The sequence below is a fragment of the Argopecten irradians genome, chromosome 4 (genome assembly GCF_041381155.1).
Source record: "Argopecten irradians isolate NY chromosome 4, Ai_NY, whole genome shotgun sequence".
Lineage (NCBI taxonomy): Eukaryota > Metazoa > Mollusca > Bivalvia > Pectinida > Pectinidae > Argopecten > Argopecten irradians.
Genome location: NC_091137.1, coordinates 36,885,264 through 36,901,893, shown reverse-complemented (window position 1 = coordinate 36,901,893; position 16,630 = coordinate 36,885,264). Strand labels below are relative to the sequence as shown.

General features: G+C 34.3%; 1 protein-coding gene across 2 annotated transcripts; it reads left to right on the top strand.

Annotated features, from left to right (window-relative positions):
- The first annotated feature begins 6,135 nt into the window (after positions 1-6,135).
- LOC138321526 (quinone oxidoreductase-like) lies at positions 6,136-15,538 on the top strand. 2 transcript variants are annotated; one of them, XM_069265272.1, is made up of 9 exons: positions 6,136-6,353; positions 7,383-7,491; positions 9,358-9,510; positions 10,918-11,081; positions 11,475-11,526; positions 12,251-12,400; positions 13,072-13,173; positions 13,633-13,725; positions 14,856-15,538. In XM_069265272.1, exons 2-9 carry the CDS (start codon positions 7,399-7,401, stop codon positions 15,015-15,017), a joined length of 969 nt encoding a protein of 322 aa, XP_069121373.1. In that variant the 5' UTR covers positions 6,136-6,353; positions 7,383-7,398; the 3' UTR covers positions 15,018-15,538. The 2 variants fall into 2 exon arrangements, with proteins under 2 accessions (XP_069121373.1, XP_069121374.1); XM_069265273.1 differs by lacking the exon at positions 6,136-6,353 and adding an exon at positions 6,426-6,590.
- Positions 15,539-16,630: the final 1,092 nt, after the last annotated feature.

The window sequence follows — 16,630 nt, the reverse complement described above, 5'->3', positions numbered from 1 at the left end:
CTTATCATTTTAGATGAGTTTTTGAATGTCAATATTCAACATTACATGTATAATATCCACATAAATCCTCTATTTCGTCATAGTATGCAGTAATCCAATGGCATATATGTATGTGTTTCGAAAATAAAGATGTTCGGATTAATAGGTTTACATATGGATATAATCAAAATTGCAATGCAGTACCCTTCATATGTGTGTACACTGCAGTAATTTGTTAGTTACCAAGGCAACTAATTTATCAATTTACCTAGTGTCGCCTTTTCTTTATACCTCCGCACAAAAATTATCAATACCATCAACAGAATAAATGTTGAAAGAGCAAAAGTTTGTAACACTCAGGGACTTATATGGAAACAAATTATGCATTTCATCCGTACAAACGGAAACATGATAATAAAGCATGAATATATTTATGTACACTTTTCAATGTTTCATAGGGTTAGATTTATTATGCATGTGTACAATGCTCTCTTTATATAGCTATAGAGCTAAGGAAAAGAGATGTATAGGAGAGGAGCCTATATATTGTATATATACCCATGCAGTTGTACTTTTGTGTTGTGTCTTGTTTAGTTTGTAGAAACACTGCACCGTACATGTATGCTACACCGCATAGATATATGTATGTTATCCACCCGACAGGCCTTTGTCTCTATAAATACATTGTATATAGACACCTCACGGTGTGTTACACATACATATATATCGAGGTGTCGCATATCTGTATAGCCAAATGCTTGTCAAAAGGATTGGGCACAAGTTATTTCAACTTATATCAAGCCCTCTCCAACAATATTACATAATCAATATTTGAAGATGGCAGACTTAAAATGTTATTCAGAAACGCAATCTCATGCATACTCAAAATCAATATAAACATAGAATTAGCGTTGTAGTTTTAAACATATAGCGTTGTAGTTTTTAACATACAAAGTTCATTTCAATTTTTTCTTACATACTCCATGACAGATAGAGAGAGAGAGAGAGAGAGAGAGAGAGAGAGAGAGAGAGAGAGAGAGAGAGAGAGAGAGAGAGAGAGAGAGAGATTAAAAACTTTTTGTATCAAGAATGTATTTTTGAGTTTCATTAATAATAAATTCATTTTCGTTATATGTTAAGTTAGAATCACCGAACAAAAAAGGCCTGTTGTGTCTACCTGCATGTGTATTTTGTCTTGTCTAAATTGTAGATACAGTACTTAGATTACATGTTTCTTGTATCTTTGGCCTTTGTTCACATCATACATACACGTTTGATAGAATTACATACACTTTACCCTACTTTCAGTACACGTTTTCAATTGATTTAACTCTGAATATAAAATATCCACGTGAATGCATCTATACATTATGTCTGTCATGTTTTCTTTAAAAAAATAACTTGTGTATGTTCACAACTGTATAAATTAAATTAGAAAGAACTCAAAAGTCAGATACAAGTATGATATTTTTAATTAATAATGCAGATCGGGATAAGAAAAAGGCAAGTAAGAACTAAAACACTGATTGTAAACGTTGATTTTATAAAAAAAAAAAAAAAAAAAAAAAAGATTTGCAAAACGTTTCTTATTGGCCGACCAATCGGGGAACAGTATCGACGCGAGTGTAACACATGTAGCTACCAATCGGATCCCCTCGGAGAAATTTCCGGAAATCTTCGGAAATATAACACTATATTTCCGAAGATTCACGGAAATTACTCAGAGATGTCGCGATTGATGTAGCTACATGTATACCAAATGTACCCTCCACTAAGGGGAACCAAAACGCTTGCATATATTACATTGTATGTCCCTTTCGTATTCATTGTGTTGGAGACGAGCCTCACTATTTGTAAAAACGAGTTAATATAATAGCTATACACATGTAGTTTTATCCGCTGCGCACGAACCCTCTCTGTTTCCACTGTGGTGGAATTCATTGTAAAGGATGCAAGGCATTGTATGATGCGTTAGACACGGTTCTCGGTTTTACGATGGCCGCTGATTAAGTAGTTGTGCATTGTACATTTATAACTTGATAAAGAGTACATGACCGTTTACTCAAAGTAGATAAATGCACACAGTACAACTACTTCAGAGGAAATGGTCATGTACACTTTGTCAAGTTATAAATGTACAACTAGTTCTACTTCAATCAGAAGTAGTAATTTGATGGCTCAAACGTATGGCAAGCCAATCTATCCCGTATTTAATCGAATAAATTTATATAAGATATCTGATAAAATATATAAGATATCTTATAAAGTATATAAGATATCTTATATAACATTCAAGATATCTTATACTTTTTTTCTGGATTTTTTGGTCACTTCTTATTGGTCAAAAACACGCCACGTGATCACTGAAAAAAAACTATATTGCACGATTTTTCCGGAAGTAGTTTATAGAAAAAGTATTATTTTTAGATATCGTTACCAAAACGCTTCGTGTTCCTGGCGCTTTGAAACAAACGCATTGATGAGTTTGAAGCGTAACCACATAATGTGACAGACGACGTTGATTGTTTCGGTTTAGATGACTTCCAGCTGATGACTACAGTTTAAGCGGTTAAAGTTTCAAATATAAATACGGTAGGAGAGTAGAAAATAATCGAATAACTTTCATTAAGCGTCTGGAGCCATTGAATAGTGAATACGTTTGATATTTATTTTTAAAATTCCACCTAGCTATATCAGAAACATATATACATATATGCATGTATATATGTTTCTGGCTATATATAGGTTACTTGCAACATTAGGCCTAGGCTAATCCTACTGTATGTATACGATTTTTATTTTACGGAAATTGAGTACTAAGCATAAGATCTTAATGTCAATCTGAATCAGTTAATTTATGTTTGACGTCGAAATGTATTATTTCAACGGAGAACAAACTATACATTTAATTGACTGTGTCCGACATGGAGCTACATGTATAATGGAGTACATGTACATGTATGCAATTTACAAACACGCATGCACCAGTTCATGTAATAAAAGCTTGAAGTGCATCAATTGATACTGTTTTCATATGTTGTTTTTGAGTTTTGATAGGATTGTAACTGTCATCACGAAGCAGGTTTTAAAATGCGATGCTCATTTAGTTTCAGACTTATTTCAAAATGTAAAAAAATCCAGAAAAATAATAAAACAATTATAGCATTTTGATTTCGGTCAATACATGGTTATATCGAAGACAGAAAAAATATCGACCTCGGACGTAGTGCAAATCTTATAAAGCATCGCATTGTAAATTCTGCTTTGCTATGACAGTTACGATCTTATGATTTTGTAACATGTTTAATTTAAGAACAACATACGAAAACAGTATCAATTGATGCACTTCACGCTTTTATTACATGCACCCGGTGCATGCGTTCTTGTAAATTGCATACATGTACATGTACTCGATTATACCTGTAGCTCCATGTCGGACACAGTCAATTAAATGTGTAGTTTGTTCTCCGTTGAAATAATCCACTTCGACGCCAAACATATATTAAAAGATTCAGATTGACATGAAGATACATTCTATTATGCTTAGTACTCCATTCCGTAAAATAAAAATCGTATACATACTGTAGGATTAGCTTAGGCCTAATGTTGTTACTAGTCTAGGTGGAAATTTTCAAATAAATATCAAACGTATTGACAATTCAATGGCTCCAGATGCTTAATGAATATAATTCGATTATTTTCTACTCTCCTACCGTGTTTATGTTGAAAATTTAAAAGTTTAAACTGTAGTCATCAGCTGGAAGTCATCATCATCTTTGATAGAAACCGAAACAATCAACGTCGTCTGTCACATTTTGTGGTTACGCTTCAAACTCAGGTCATCAAAGCGTTTGTTTCAAAGCGCCAGGAACACGAAGCATTTTGGTAACGTAGATGATAACGTTATCTAAAAATAACCGTGCAATATACTTTTTAGCTCGCCTATTCGAAGAATAGGGGGAGCTAATGTTGTCACCCCGGCGTCGGCGTCAGCGTTGGCGTCCCATTTCACGTTAAAGTTTTTGAGCAAGTTTCTGTTTCGTCAATTGTTTAAGCTTAAGTCATCAAAAATGTTTATGATTTTATTTTCCTAATGTGTATGGATGCTGAACGTGATAATACAACCAATTTGGGGCCCTTTAGGGTTTTTTTGAGTCTGTTAATTTGTCATATTTTCATGTTAAAGTTTTTGAGCAAGTTTCTATTTTGTCAATTGTTTAAGCATAAGTCATCATAAATGTTTATGATTTTATTTTCCTAATGTGTATGGATGCTGAACGTGATAATACAACCAATTTGGGGCCCTTTAGGTTTTTTTTTGAGTCTGTTAATTTGTCATATTTTCATGTAAAATTTTTGAGCAAGTTTCTATTTTGTCAATTGTTTAAGCATAAGTCATCATAAATGTTTATGATTTTATTTTCCTAATGTGTATGGATGCTGAACGTGATAATACAACCAATTTGGGGCCCTTTAGGTTTTTTTTTGAGTCTGTTAATTTGTCATATTTCCATGTTTAAATAGTTAATACTTGAACATCAACTTCTTCTGAATAGGCGAGCTTTGCTGTTCTCCAACAGCTCTTGCTCTATAAACTACTTCCGGGAAAATCGTGCAATATAGTTTTTTATCGGTGATCACGTGGTGTGTTTTTGACCAATGAGAAGTGATAAAAAATCCAGAAAAATAATAATATAAGATATCTCATAAAGTATATAAGATATATCATATATTATATATCTTATATAGATATCTCATATAAAAAAATTAATAAGATATAAGATATCTCATATAGTATTTAAGATATCTTATTTAATTTTCTATACAAGATATCTTGTATCGTATATAAGATATCTTAATTAATATATAAGATATCTTATGTATTTGAAATCTCGTTGCTATATAAGATATCTTATATTGAATGGTATTTCGTAGCATTTAAAACCAGGAACTAATTTCTCCCTCGAGCATCATTCGGAGCACTTCGGGACACATTTTGGAATCGTTCGCAATGACAGAGATGGCACTGAAAAGGAGAATCAACCGCTGTTTGGTTGCATTCAACGATGTATTGAAAACACAAAAGCAGTTAATTCCATCACTCTAGTTGTCAATTCGTATATGGCGACAATAAATATATTGGCTATAATGGTGACCTATCTATACATGCATTCTTTTGTCTAGTTCAACCAAACGCTTGATACTGGCGTAGCATGCGAAGCCTTCCGCCTTCCGGGTAGGGAGACTTCATTTTTGGGCCTTTGTTGCAATCTCGTTCCTTTATAAGATATCTTATAAAGCAGCGAGATTTCAATTATATAAGAGATCTTATATAGATAACTTAAATGAGATATCTTATATAAGATATCTTATATATGATTAATTAAAAAACCCATAAGAGATCTCTTATATTATATAAGATATCTTATAATTCAATCAAGATATCTTATATATATGCAGTGAAGTTAAGGATCGACTTTGCTCTTTGAATAAATGTCATGTTGGCTTGCCATACAAACGGGCCATCGTACATTTGTGCTTTACCTGTACAGGATTTAAAATTATATAATGTTGATCTTTCATGCATAGTTGAAAGAACACACCTTGAAATGTCCTTTACACATACCAGTCTCGATATTTGATCTTTGGCTAAATGGAATTTTAAAAAACATGCTGTCACGCTACTGATCTTAAAATCTATGTCACTCTGTCGTCATACAAACAAAAATGAGATGAGTCATCACTGACTCTTAACCTGACGAATACAAGATGGTTATTGTGACATTGGGCAAGTCTTATTATATAATGTTGATCTTTTATGCATAGTTGAGAGAACACACCTTGAAATGTCCTTTACACATACCAGTCTCGATATTTGATCTTTGGCTAAATGGAATTTTAAAAAACAACGTGCTGTCACGCTACTGATCTTAAAATCTATGTCACTCTGTCGTCTTTCAAACAAAAATGAGATGAGTCATCATTGACTCTTAACCTGACGAATACAAGATGGTTATTGTGACATTGGGGAAGTCTTATGTAGTGTTACTGCACATTTTTTTCCCTAAAAGATGCATGTCTGGAATTTCAAGCAACACATCAACATGCCGTGTCAGATTTTGACCCGAAATGGAATCCAACACACATTTCTTTTTCTTCGTCACAGTTAACTGTGTAGTACACAATATGCTTCTTAAATGTACTTAATCTACGAGAAAATCGTTCTTTAAATTATATATAATACCTGTACACCATTATATAATAGTGTTGAGGTTACAATAAGATGTGACAAATGTCTAAAACGGTCAAGGTCGATGGGTCTATTCGTCTCGAGCGATAACAGATATCAAGCACAAGCTGCTGAAGGTTGACAGGTAGGTTAACCTGAACTCTTTGTTTTTATTATCCGTACAATAAGCTGAATTTTTTGTTCACCACTGCATTTTACATGTTCCACAAAAGTCCACACGCCTTACACGAGCACTGTTACTAGTACAGCGAGTTAGTGTTTCTGGACACCAACTCGCAGTGGTTTGGGAAATTGACTGAATGTGACGTTTTCTCGGAATACTCTATGTGGATGAAAGTGTAAGCAACGAGTGATACAGGAGGTAAAAGACTATTTCCTGAATACATTCGTATATAGTTTGTAAATCGTCATTTGGAACAAATGTGTGTTTAGGGGTTTGGGTTATATTAGTTTAATGTCTTAGTTCCAGGGTGTTTGGTAGTGATTGAAGCCTTGGCTTATAGAGTTAATCCCAAACAGCATCTCATGATCCTGGATCCTATGCTTTCTTTACAGGCCCACTACCTCTCCTAAAAATGTTTTTAAAAGACAATAGTAACATAAGAATATACATATTTATGGCAAAAAATGAGGTTAAAAAACCAAACATTGCAAGATGTTCTGCGTAATTTATCGGTGAAGATTCATTTTGCTGTCTAGCGCAGTGATAGTCAACCAACTAACGCGTGATAATTTGGACGACGGCAGGAAACATAAGACGACCCGCGTTATAAACATCTTATTCATTTAAATACATTGTTCAGAAGGTGGATCACTATATTATTAACGATAAGCTACTTTTGCGATTCTACAAATTACATTCCATTTTGAAAAATGAAAAGCCGTTTCGGAAAGATAGCGGGCCTTTAACCAGACATCCTACAAAAGAGGTTATAACCCTAATGAGTATGCACACTTACAATTTTTATTTATGGTAATCAAAAGTTGTTTGCCGTTTGGATAAGTCTGCAGAGAACAAAGTTTAACATTCGTGTTCATTTACACGGGACGTACAAATGTACCCTTGCATGATTGGGATGATTTGTTTTGTTACAGTGAATATGATTTTTTTTAAAAGCATCTCATACTCGTGAATAAACTGGTGTATTTTTAGCCCTGTCCTCAGATCAATGATGAAGGCTATACGCGTGACAGAGTTTGGGGAACATGACGTGATGAAGGTTGAAACGAATCTAACTGTACCAAAACCCTCTGGGAATCAGGTAAGGTTTACCAAACCCATGTTGGAATCAGGTAAGGTTTACCAAACCCATGTTGGAATCAGATACGGTGTACCAAATCCCAATTTGGAGTAGAGTTCCATCACACAACAAAACTGTCTACATCCTCGATAATTCAGAGTTTACTTTCACTGTCGTTATATCCACCCCTGGATATCATAATAACACTGACGGCTATGCTCGTGACAACAAATAAACAGATAGTTTGCTCCTTTGATGTAACTAATACATCAAAAGAAACTGAATAACGGTACACTGTGAGTTAAAGTCCAGTATTGCCAACTCACCCGATTTCCCCGGGTTGACCCGTTTTATAGACATTTTAGAAAGCATAACCCGATTGACCCGGGGGTCATCAAATAACCCTATTTTCAGCACTTGGACCAAAGTGTCAAAAAGCTCACAAACATTACGTCAGATCAAGCCTTTAGCGCAATTTTAATGACATCTCAGGGCTTAAGACTCATATCAGGCCCTTGTGTATTGTAGGTAGCTATGTTTGTGTTTACACAAACCTTAAATAAAGGTGTGAAATTGTAGCAATTAATCTATTCAGTCATGCATCACGATGTCTAAGCTTATGATCGTTTATAGCCAGAGCCAGCTAGCAAAATTAGGTATGGCCAATTAACACTGTTCAAAATAAGAAATTATCTCTTCAAAATTCTTCAACAGCACAAACACTTGTGATTACAGACAAAGATTTACTCACATGAATAAAACATAGTCAACGTGAACAGTATCCTGTTGCAGTAGCTATATAGGCACGCAGGCAAGCCAATCATAATGGCCGCCATTTTGTTTAGTCAAAGGTAATAATGAAATCCGGATTTTATTAAATATTATTTTAAAGATGTATATTATCACAAAAAACCCACCATAAATATTATTGAATAACTATATGAAAATAATAAATATATGCATATCTAAGGCTTTTGAAAGGTGTTAAAAATTACACTAAAATGTCTGCCCTGCAGGTAGGGCGTTAGAATTGTACCTGCTGCACCTATTGCATGATCGTAAAAGGCGACTTAATTTAGGATCTTTTCTTTTCTCTTCCTCCTAACTTACTTTATCTTTCCTAATGCCTCCCTTGGCACTGCCTCATTTTTGGCTTTGAGTTAAGTGTTCGCCCCTGCTATGGGTTCTGTCCCCTAGCCGAGACACACCAAAGTTTATAAAAGTGGTAGTTTTTGCTCCTGCTTAGCGTTCAGCAAACAGGGAGTGGGACGACTGATTCGCCCGTTGTCAATATAATGTGACCGGGTGGGGTGTGTTGCTTGGTGTCTTCGGCAGCATGCTTCAGTGTTATAGCACTATAAAAAAGGGCAACAGTTCCACTATACAAGAAGACAAAACACGAACATACCACAGTCTCCCAAAACACGCACCTCGCACAACATACATGCAACACACCACATACCTGGGAGGCCGTCCTTACATGACCATAGCTGTTAATAGGACGTTAAATAATCAAACAAACAAACAAACACTAAAATGTTGTTACGTATATATGACCCTTGTTTTGACACTTTAACCCGTTTTTCAAGGGTTATCACCCGATTCTACCTCATCAGAGGTTGGCAATACTGCGGGTTAATGTGTGGCTTTGAATTAAGTTGGGAATCGCTCTGCCTGTAAAATCTTCTCTACGTTAATCATTTAATAGACCATTTTAAATTGGAAGATAGGTTGGATTACCTGCCTTAGTACCAATTCTCTCCGCCAGACTGCGCTCATAAATACTACTTTCGAAGCGAAGCCTAGCGGAGGGTAGAAAAACTACGACAGGCAACCCAGTCTAGTCGGAACTTCGCACTAAAACCAATATGATATGTTGTATTGTAGGTTCTCATAAAAGTGAGTGCTGCTGGCGTCAACCCTGTTGATATTTTGATAAGGTCGGGGAACTTTTTCAAGTTACCAGTTCTACCGTACACGCCTGGACTGGATGTCAGTGGGGTCGTGGAGGAGGTCGGGTCAAAGGTCACTAAGTTCAAGGTAAGCCGGAATCCTTTGGCACCCATTAATCCGATAAACCTGCCTACATTATAAGGGTATTTTTTTGCATAATGTATTTTAGGCAAATTAAAAAAGCATAATAATTTAGGCAGGCTAAGCGGACAAGGCACCCATATGTATTTATTGTATATATTATTCAGATGCTATTTTGAGAAAGTTTGTAATCTGTACCTTCGTGCATAAAACATGAGTTAAAAACTAATATTCTTGAATATTAAACCATAAAGCTCTTTTTTTGTCAACGAGGTACATACAAGTAGTAACACAAATAACGAAATGTATCGGAACCCAACAAAATGGCCTTATTGTTATATTGTATGGCATGAGTTGAAGGGGTGACCGCAACATTTTTAAGTAGGTCAAAAATCTAAGATGGCCGCCATGACGTCACAACTAAAAGGTTTAAAACAGCCATAACTCAAAAACCGTTTAAGATACAGCAAATATTTTTGATGTTTTATTTAGATCGTTAAAAAGACTAACTTTTATTTATATACAGCAATTAGGTGAAAGGTCAAACAAAAAGGTTCGCTATGGGGTCAAAGTTCACGAATTTTTATTTTTTTGATTTTGCGAAATTTCTTTTTAAATATCGATGCAAAATGTCATTCTGATGAATTTGGTGTCTTTTATTTTTCGGTAGCACTTCCGGTTAATGCTGTATGCCATTTTGAAAAACAATTATTTGATCTTTGCTAAATTCCCGCCAAAATATTTAACATAACATTATATATTGTCGAACTGAATGACTAATATAGTCTGCAATTGCTATAGCAAAGACCCCTTTAATGTTCTCTAACATTTGATATGATTTTCATCTTCATCAAAAAAACAAAATGGCTGCTATGACGTCATATCTTAAAATTTTAAAAATGCTTATAACTCACTAACAGTTCTTTTCACAGATTTCATCCAATAATATTTTTTGCAGATAATCTTAAACTTTTTCTCTCTACATATTATTACAAAAAATGGCAACTTCCGGTTTTCGGTAAGGGTCAAATGTTAAAGGTCCTGTTTTTAACAATAAACTTGAAAACTTTTCTCCTGAAGTTCTGTAAGGTCTAGGATCTTCATATTTCATATATAAGATGTCCAGGGCATGGGCTATAAAGTCAGATACTAGGAATGACCTTGGATTAAGATGAGAGTTCTCTTCGGCTGATCAAACTTCATGCAGATCTTCACTAAAACACTTTTATTCAGGGCTGAAAGTCAAGGTCATTTATTGGTTACAACTTCAAAACCCATGCATTACCTAGTTCTTAATTTATCTGGCAATGACGGTATTGTAAACTAAATATAGTGAAAAGCCCACCAAATTGTCTATGACAATTTCTAGTTTATTTTTGTTTTTCTATGTATATAAACATTGTTTTTATACAGAAAGGTGACCGAGTATTTACTCTCAGTACAGACACTGGAGGTTACGGGGAATACACCCTGGCCAACTCCAGTCTGACCGGTAAACTAGATGACAATTTGACCTTTGACCAGGGGGCAGCCATTGGTGTGCCTTACTTCACTGCATACAGATCTATAGTTCAGCAGTAAGTTCATCCAACATCAGTCTTATGATAATACGACCTTAAGTTCAAGGTTTAGGACAAAGGACCCTGATTTCGTTATAAGTCTTTTATGATGAGAACCACAGTTGACAAAGATTCCACAGCGATAGTTTCAGTGACGACGATAAGCTGAAACACACTGCTAGTTTGAATACCATTTCTCCGAAATACTGAAATATTTCAGTAGGAAGCGAAAGGAATTATTGGAACATGAAATGATTACTATAAACCATAACTGTGGAAGAAATAGAGAACAGTTTTTTATTGCTATATTTTCATTTGCAACTTATTAATTAAAATCCTATCTGCACTTGTAAAATGATTACATTTCATAATGTATTAGGTTCTGATGTTTAACCTGTCCTTTGTTTCAAGTGGGAAAGCACAAAAAGGAGAGACGATTCTTGTTCACGGAGCAAGTGGTGGAGTAAGTATTTTGTTACCAATGATCTTCTTTCCAATGCCCTTGTGAGATGAACTAGTCTGATCTGATATTGTCTTAATCAGAAGATATTTCAAGTCATTCACAGTTTGCAAAGGGTAATTCATGTCTTTCTCACACAGCTGTGACAGAAGTGTTGCTTGTGTCCACTTCACTTTCAACAAATCTACTTCTTCATTGCTATTTAAAGTTTTTTTTTTCGTAGGGATGTCGTCTCATTTAACACAGTGTCATTTATGGAATAATGTCTGGCATTGACATAGCCTATAGCAGCATTCGTTTAAACTATGCTTAAGTCCTGATATCCGAGAAGAAGGCTTTTGGTTCTCTCGTTGTATGTGTAATACAATTATGGTAAAGCATCAGTATCTAGTTTGATATCATACTTATGAGATATCACTAAGATGGTTAATTATTAAGTACCAATGTATATATATGAACTTCCGGTGTGGATACTGGATGTCGCACAGACCAAATCTGAAATGGAAAGCTCTAACTGATTTTTTTATGACTCCCAACTTATGTTTATTTGTGGTATTGAGCAGAAATGATTTTTTCTTGTATGTGTAAGAGCTATCTGTATTTAAAATTTCGTCTGCCAAGTTGTTTTTGTGTGTGTGGAATTTTACAAATCGTTAATGGCCAACAAAGTATCAGATTTGATATTCTTCGATAAGCATACGTTATTTTTATGGCTGTCACAATTTAGGTAGGACTGGCTTGTGTACAAATGGCCAAGGCGAGAGGCCTGCGTGTTATAGGGACAGCGGGTACCCAGGCTGGACTGAACGTGGTCAGTTCTGTAGGTGCAGATGTGGTGGTGAACCACAGGGGAGATAACTACACCCAGTCTATCATCGTAAGTGGGTTCGTCGGTAAGGCTCGTGGTGAGAAGACAATATCTTCCATTCCTGTTGAGATAGCCCTGTCCACATAGCTGACCTATGTTTCATTATCCTCCATATCTTTAACGTAAAATGGTGATTAATATTGCACTGCACGAAATTAGCATTTTCGGAAATAATTTTTAAAGAATAAATATGCTTCAAAAGTAGTATATTGAGACGCTAACTGCACACGGGGCCAACTCAATGAAAATGGATGTTGTCAAACATTTTAATCGCTAATCACATGATTGTTATATATATTCATCAGTCCATCCACCAAATAAAAAAAAAATTGTGACAACATCCATTTCATTGAGTTGGCCCCCTGTGACTAACTGCAATGAATCTACGCCATAGACATTGGCTTTCTATTATGATTATGATAGAATTTGCTGAATAGTCCGACATATTATCTACCTTATCCTATACAATTAACTGATGTCATAGCAAATTCCAAGAAAATTCTGGTAATTGTCAAATTTTTTGTCAAACTAGCTAAAGATATTGTAAATTAAATATTGACCATGTTCCCGTAACCCACTTTTATCACTGTTGCAATTGTCCATACAAAGCCGCCCCAGTTGTCTGTTGTGAACTTTAGCCTGAGTTTGTGTTATATTAAATGTATAGATCTATCTTCCAGGAAGCATGTGATGGCTCTGGTCCAAATCTCATTATTGAAATGTTAGCGAATGTCAATTTGGAGAAGGACATCAAAATGGCAGCTCCACGAGCTCGCATTGTGGTAATTTACACAATTTCTCAATCCTTCTATAGTGTAAAACACGACATCAATATTTAGATAGTAACGTGTTGACTCTCTTCCATTTACACTTGATTTCACCTCTCAACACAATGTACATGTTTTTTGTATCATTATATTATCGTTGACTGACCTAGTAAATTTGAAAAAAAATTATCATTGACTGACAGTTATTTACATATTGAATATTTATATTATCGTAGACTGTCCTAGTTATTTAGTATTGTCACTGATTGTCTTAGTTTGGCTTGGTTGGGTCATTTTATATGAAGCAATTATTGTTTACCAAGAAAGTGAAATTGGAGAAACACATTCGACCTATGATCATTACCTGTCACTCAGAGTCAAGATATAATTAGGATGTAACATCAAAAGCCTTTACCATCAATTCTATTGTTGACATAAACACTGAAAAAATCAAAATGACATTTTCCCCTCCAGATCGTGGGATGTCAAGGTTCTGGTGAAATCAATCCTGTGGTTATGACAAAAGAGCTCACTGTTCAGGGAATTGCGTTGTTTGGAGTACCAGCCGTGAGTATCCTCTTAGAAAACCAAACTTTTTCTGTAGTCCATAAATACATCTGACATAACAAAAGAGAATGAACCGTTAACATTTACGATTAATAAGAGTAAGTCGTTATTACGAGATACTAAGTCGTTATAACGACATAATATTTTTTTCAATGTGACCCTAACAGGCTTCCGTAGTACACAGGAAACATTATCCGAAAATGGGGCGGAAAAAATAATTCCATGATAAATCAACGACATCATACATATTCTGACAAAATGATGATAAGCATTGCTGTCAATATCATTTTATCGGGCTATGAAAAAATTAATGACATCAATGCTTAAATAAAACAATGGAGATATTGTTATGCGTAGTAGACAAATGTTAATATTAATCCTCGCTTATAGTCTGGGCCCAGATCTTGAAAAGTTAATAAGGCTAATCACAACTTAACAATTGTCAAATCAAGATGAAATCCTTTTCAGTATTAAATATAAATTTACCCAATTTTATGACTCCATTCTTTACTGATTTTTGTGAATAAACGATAATTATTTTTGCAGTAAATGAGAAATGAAGATTTCACTGCTCATATGATTAAGCTATTCACGTTTTGAACACCTCGGCTCTGGGCGCGGCTCCTTTTTCATTAGCAATTTTCAAATCAAGATAAATTTATTGTGGTTAGAGTTAGCTTTACAAAATTGTACATACATGACATTTTAACGAAATCTATACTTTGCTTTTATTCTTGACCTTATTACTGATTTTAGTGAATGTATAAATATGGCTTTTGCAGTAGAAGAAAACTGAAAATTTCAATAATTATATGATTAGGTTGATCACCTTTTTGAACAAGCCCTTAGCACAGTTTAACGACAATTCAAGATAAATCAACTTGTTAGCGTTAACTTTACAAAATTATATGCGATTTTATATTAGTAGCGTTAACTTTACAAAATTATATGAGATTTTAAAGAAATCTACTCTTTACTCTTATTCTTCACCTAATGACTGATTTGAGTGAATATAAAAACACAGTTTTGCAGTAAAAGTGAAAATGAAAATTTCACTCATCATATGATTCAGCTAATCACCTTTTGAACAGCTTGCCTCAATTGTTATAAATGGAAATATTTGTAAACAGGAAGATCTGGAAGATATGCATGCTGGGATAAGAGAAGGGATGTCGGCTGGCTGGCTACAACCCCATATAGGTCACGCCTATTGCCTGGAGGACGCTCCTCAAGCTCATAATGATATCATCAACACCAAAGGGGCAACGGGAAAAATCATCATAAAAATGTAACAGGGTGATTAAGTTATTGATACTCTTGTTTTACAATAACTAGGGCATCATCGATACAAAACGGGTTACTGTCATTGACATTATATTTTCATTTCAAAATATTTTATTAAATCAAAATATTTAATTTTGGATCAACAGTAGGCAAATCCGATGTAAGCCCTCTCCACACGATTACATGTATGTATATACAATTTAGAAACATAGTTTATCGTCAAAAGCATATTCGCACTGGATTGAATCTATAAAATACTGTTTAATCATTTGTAAAATTAACACAAATCATAGATATTAGTGAAAAAAACTTATAAATATTTGACATATATAATAGATGAAATTACCTATAGCGATGACTAACATGCATATCCAGTTGCCAAACGAGAATCTTTGTTGTCTACTAACATGATTAATTATTGTGCATGGCTACAGCAAAATACATCTGACATGACAAAAGAGAATGAAGCGGTAACATTTACGATTAATAAGAGTACACAGTTCAATAAAAAGTATGTGAAATCATTCGTTTTCAGTTTGATATATTTTTTATCATCTTGCTTGACTTATCGTTATTTAGAAACCTTGGAAACTAAATCCGAAAATGGGGTGAAAAAATAATTCCATGATAATCAACGACATCATACATAAAAATCTGTTTCATTCTGACAAAATGATGATAGGCATTGCTGTCAATATCATTTTATCGGGCTATGAAAAAATTAACGACATCAATGTTTAAATAAAACAAAAGAAATATTGTTATGCATAGAAGGCAAATGTTAATATTAATCCTAGCTTATAGTCTGGGCCCAGATCTTGAAAAGTTAATTAGGCTAATCACAGTTAAACGACAATTGTCAAATCAAGATAATATCATTTTCAGTATTAAATATAACTTTACCCAATTTTATGACTCCATTCTTTACTGATTTTTAAAAAGATATATTATAATTGTTTTTGCAGTAATTCGTACTCATATTTTTATAATTACATGTTCATGTATGTAAGGCTTAATTTGGCCGCTCACCTTTGCGGTCCACATCATGTATTTTCTAATAAGTATTCTGGAATTTAAAAAAAACATATCTTAAGGAAAAATAAATCATAAAGGCCACTTGAAGTGTGCCAATTTCCGCCAAATAAGTGTTTGGTTTTATTATTTCACTCGCAAACAGAGCTTCGCAGCCTTGGGGTGGATTAGGTATCTTCTGTGTCATGCAAACAAGGCAAAAATACTGGTATGAATGATTGAATGTTATATTATGCAGATCGAGAGTTATCTCCCGTACGCCGATTAATCTATTTGGCACAAAAATAAGTTTACGACACGATAAATCATAGCCTAGAACTCTCTTTCACTTTGTTCAAAAGATAATTAAGGCTAATCATAGTTGAAAACAAAATTGGTGAAATTCTGCAATATTCCGTTCTTAACTGCTTGACCATTTTAAAGAAGATATGATCACAAGTTTACAACAAAGGAGAAATACAAATTTCACGAGTCACGTGATTAGGCTTATCGTCTTTTGAACAACCAGGTCCTGGATGTGTAATAAGGTTCTGTTTCTTCATTATATATACTGATATGTATGTATATCAAAATACATCGAAATATATTT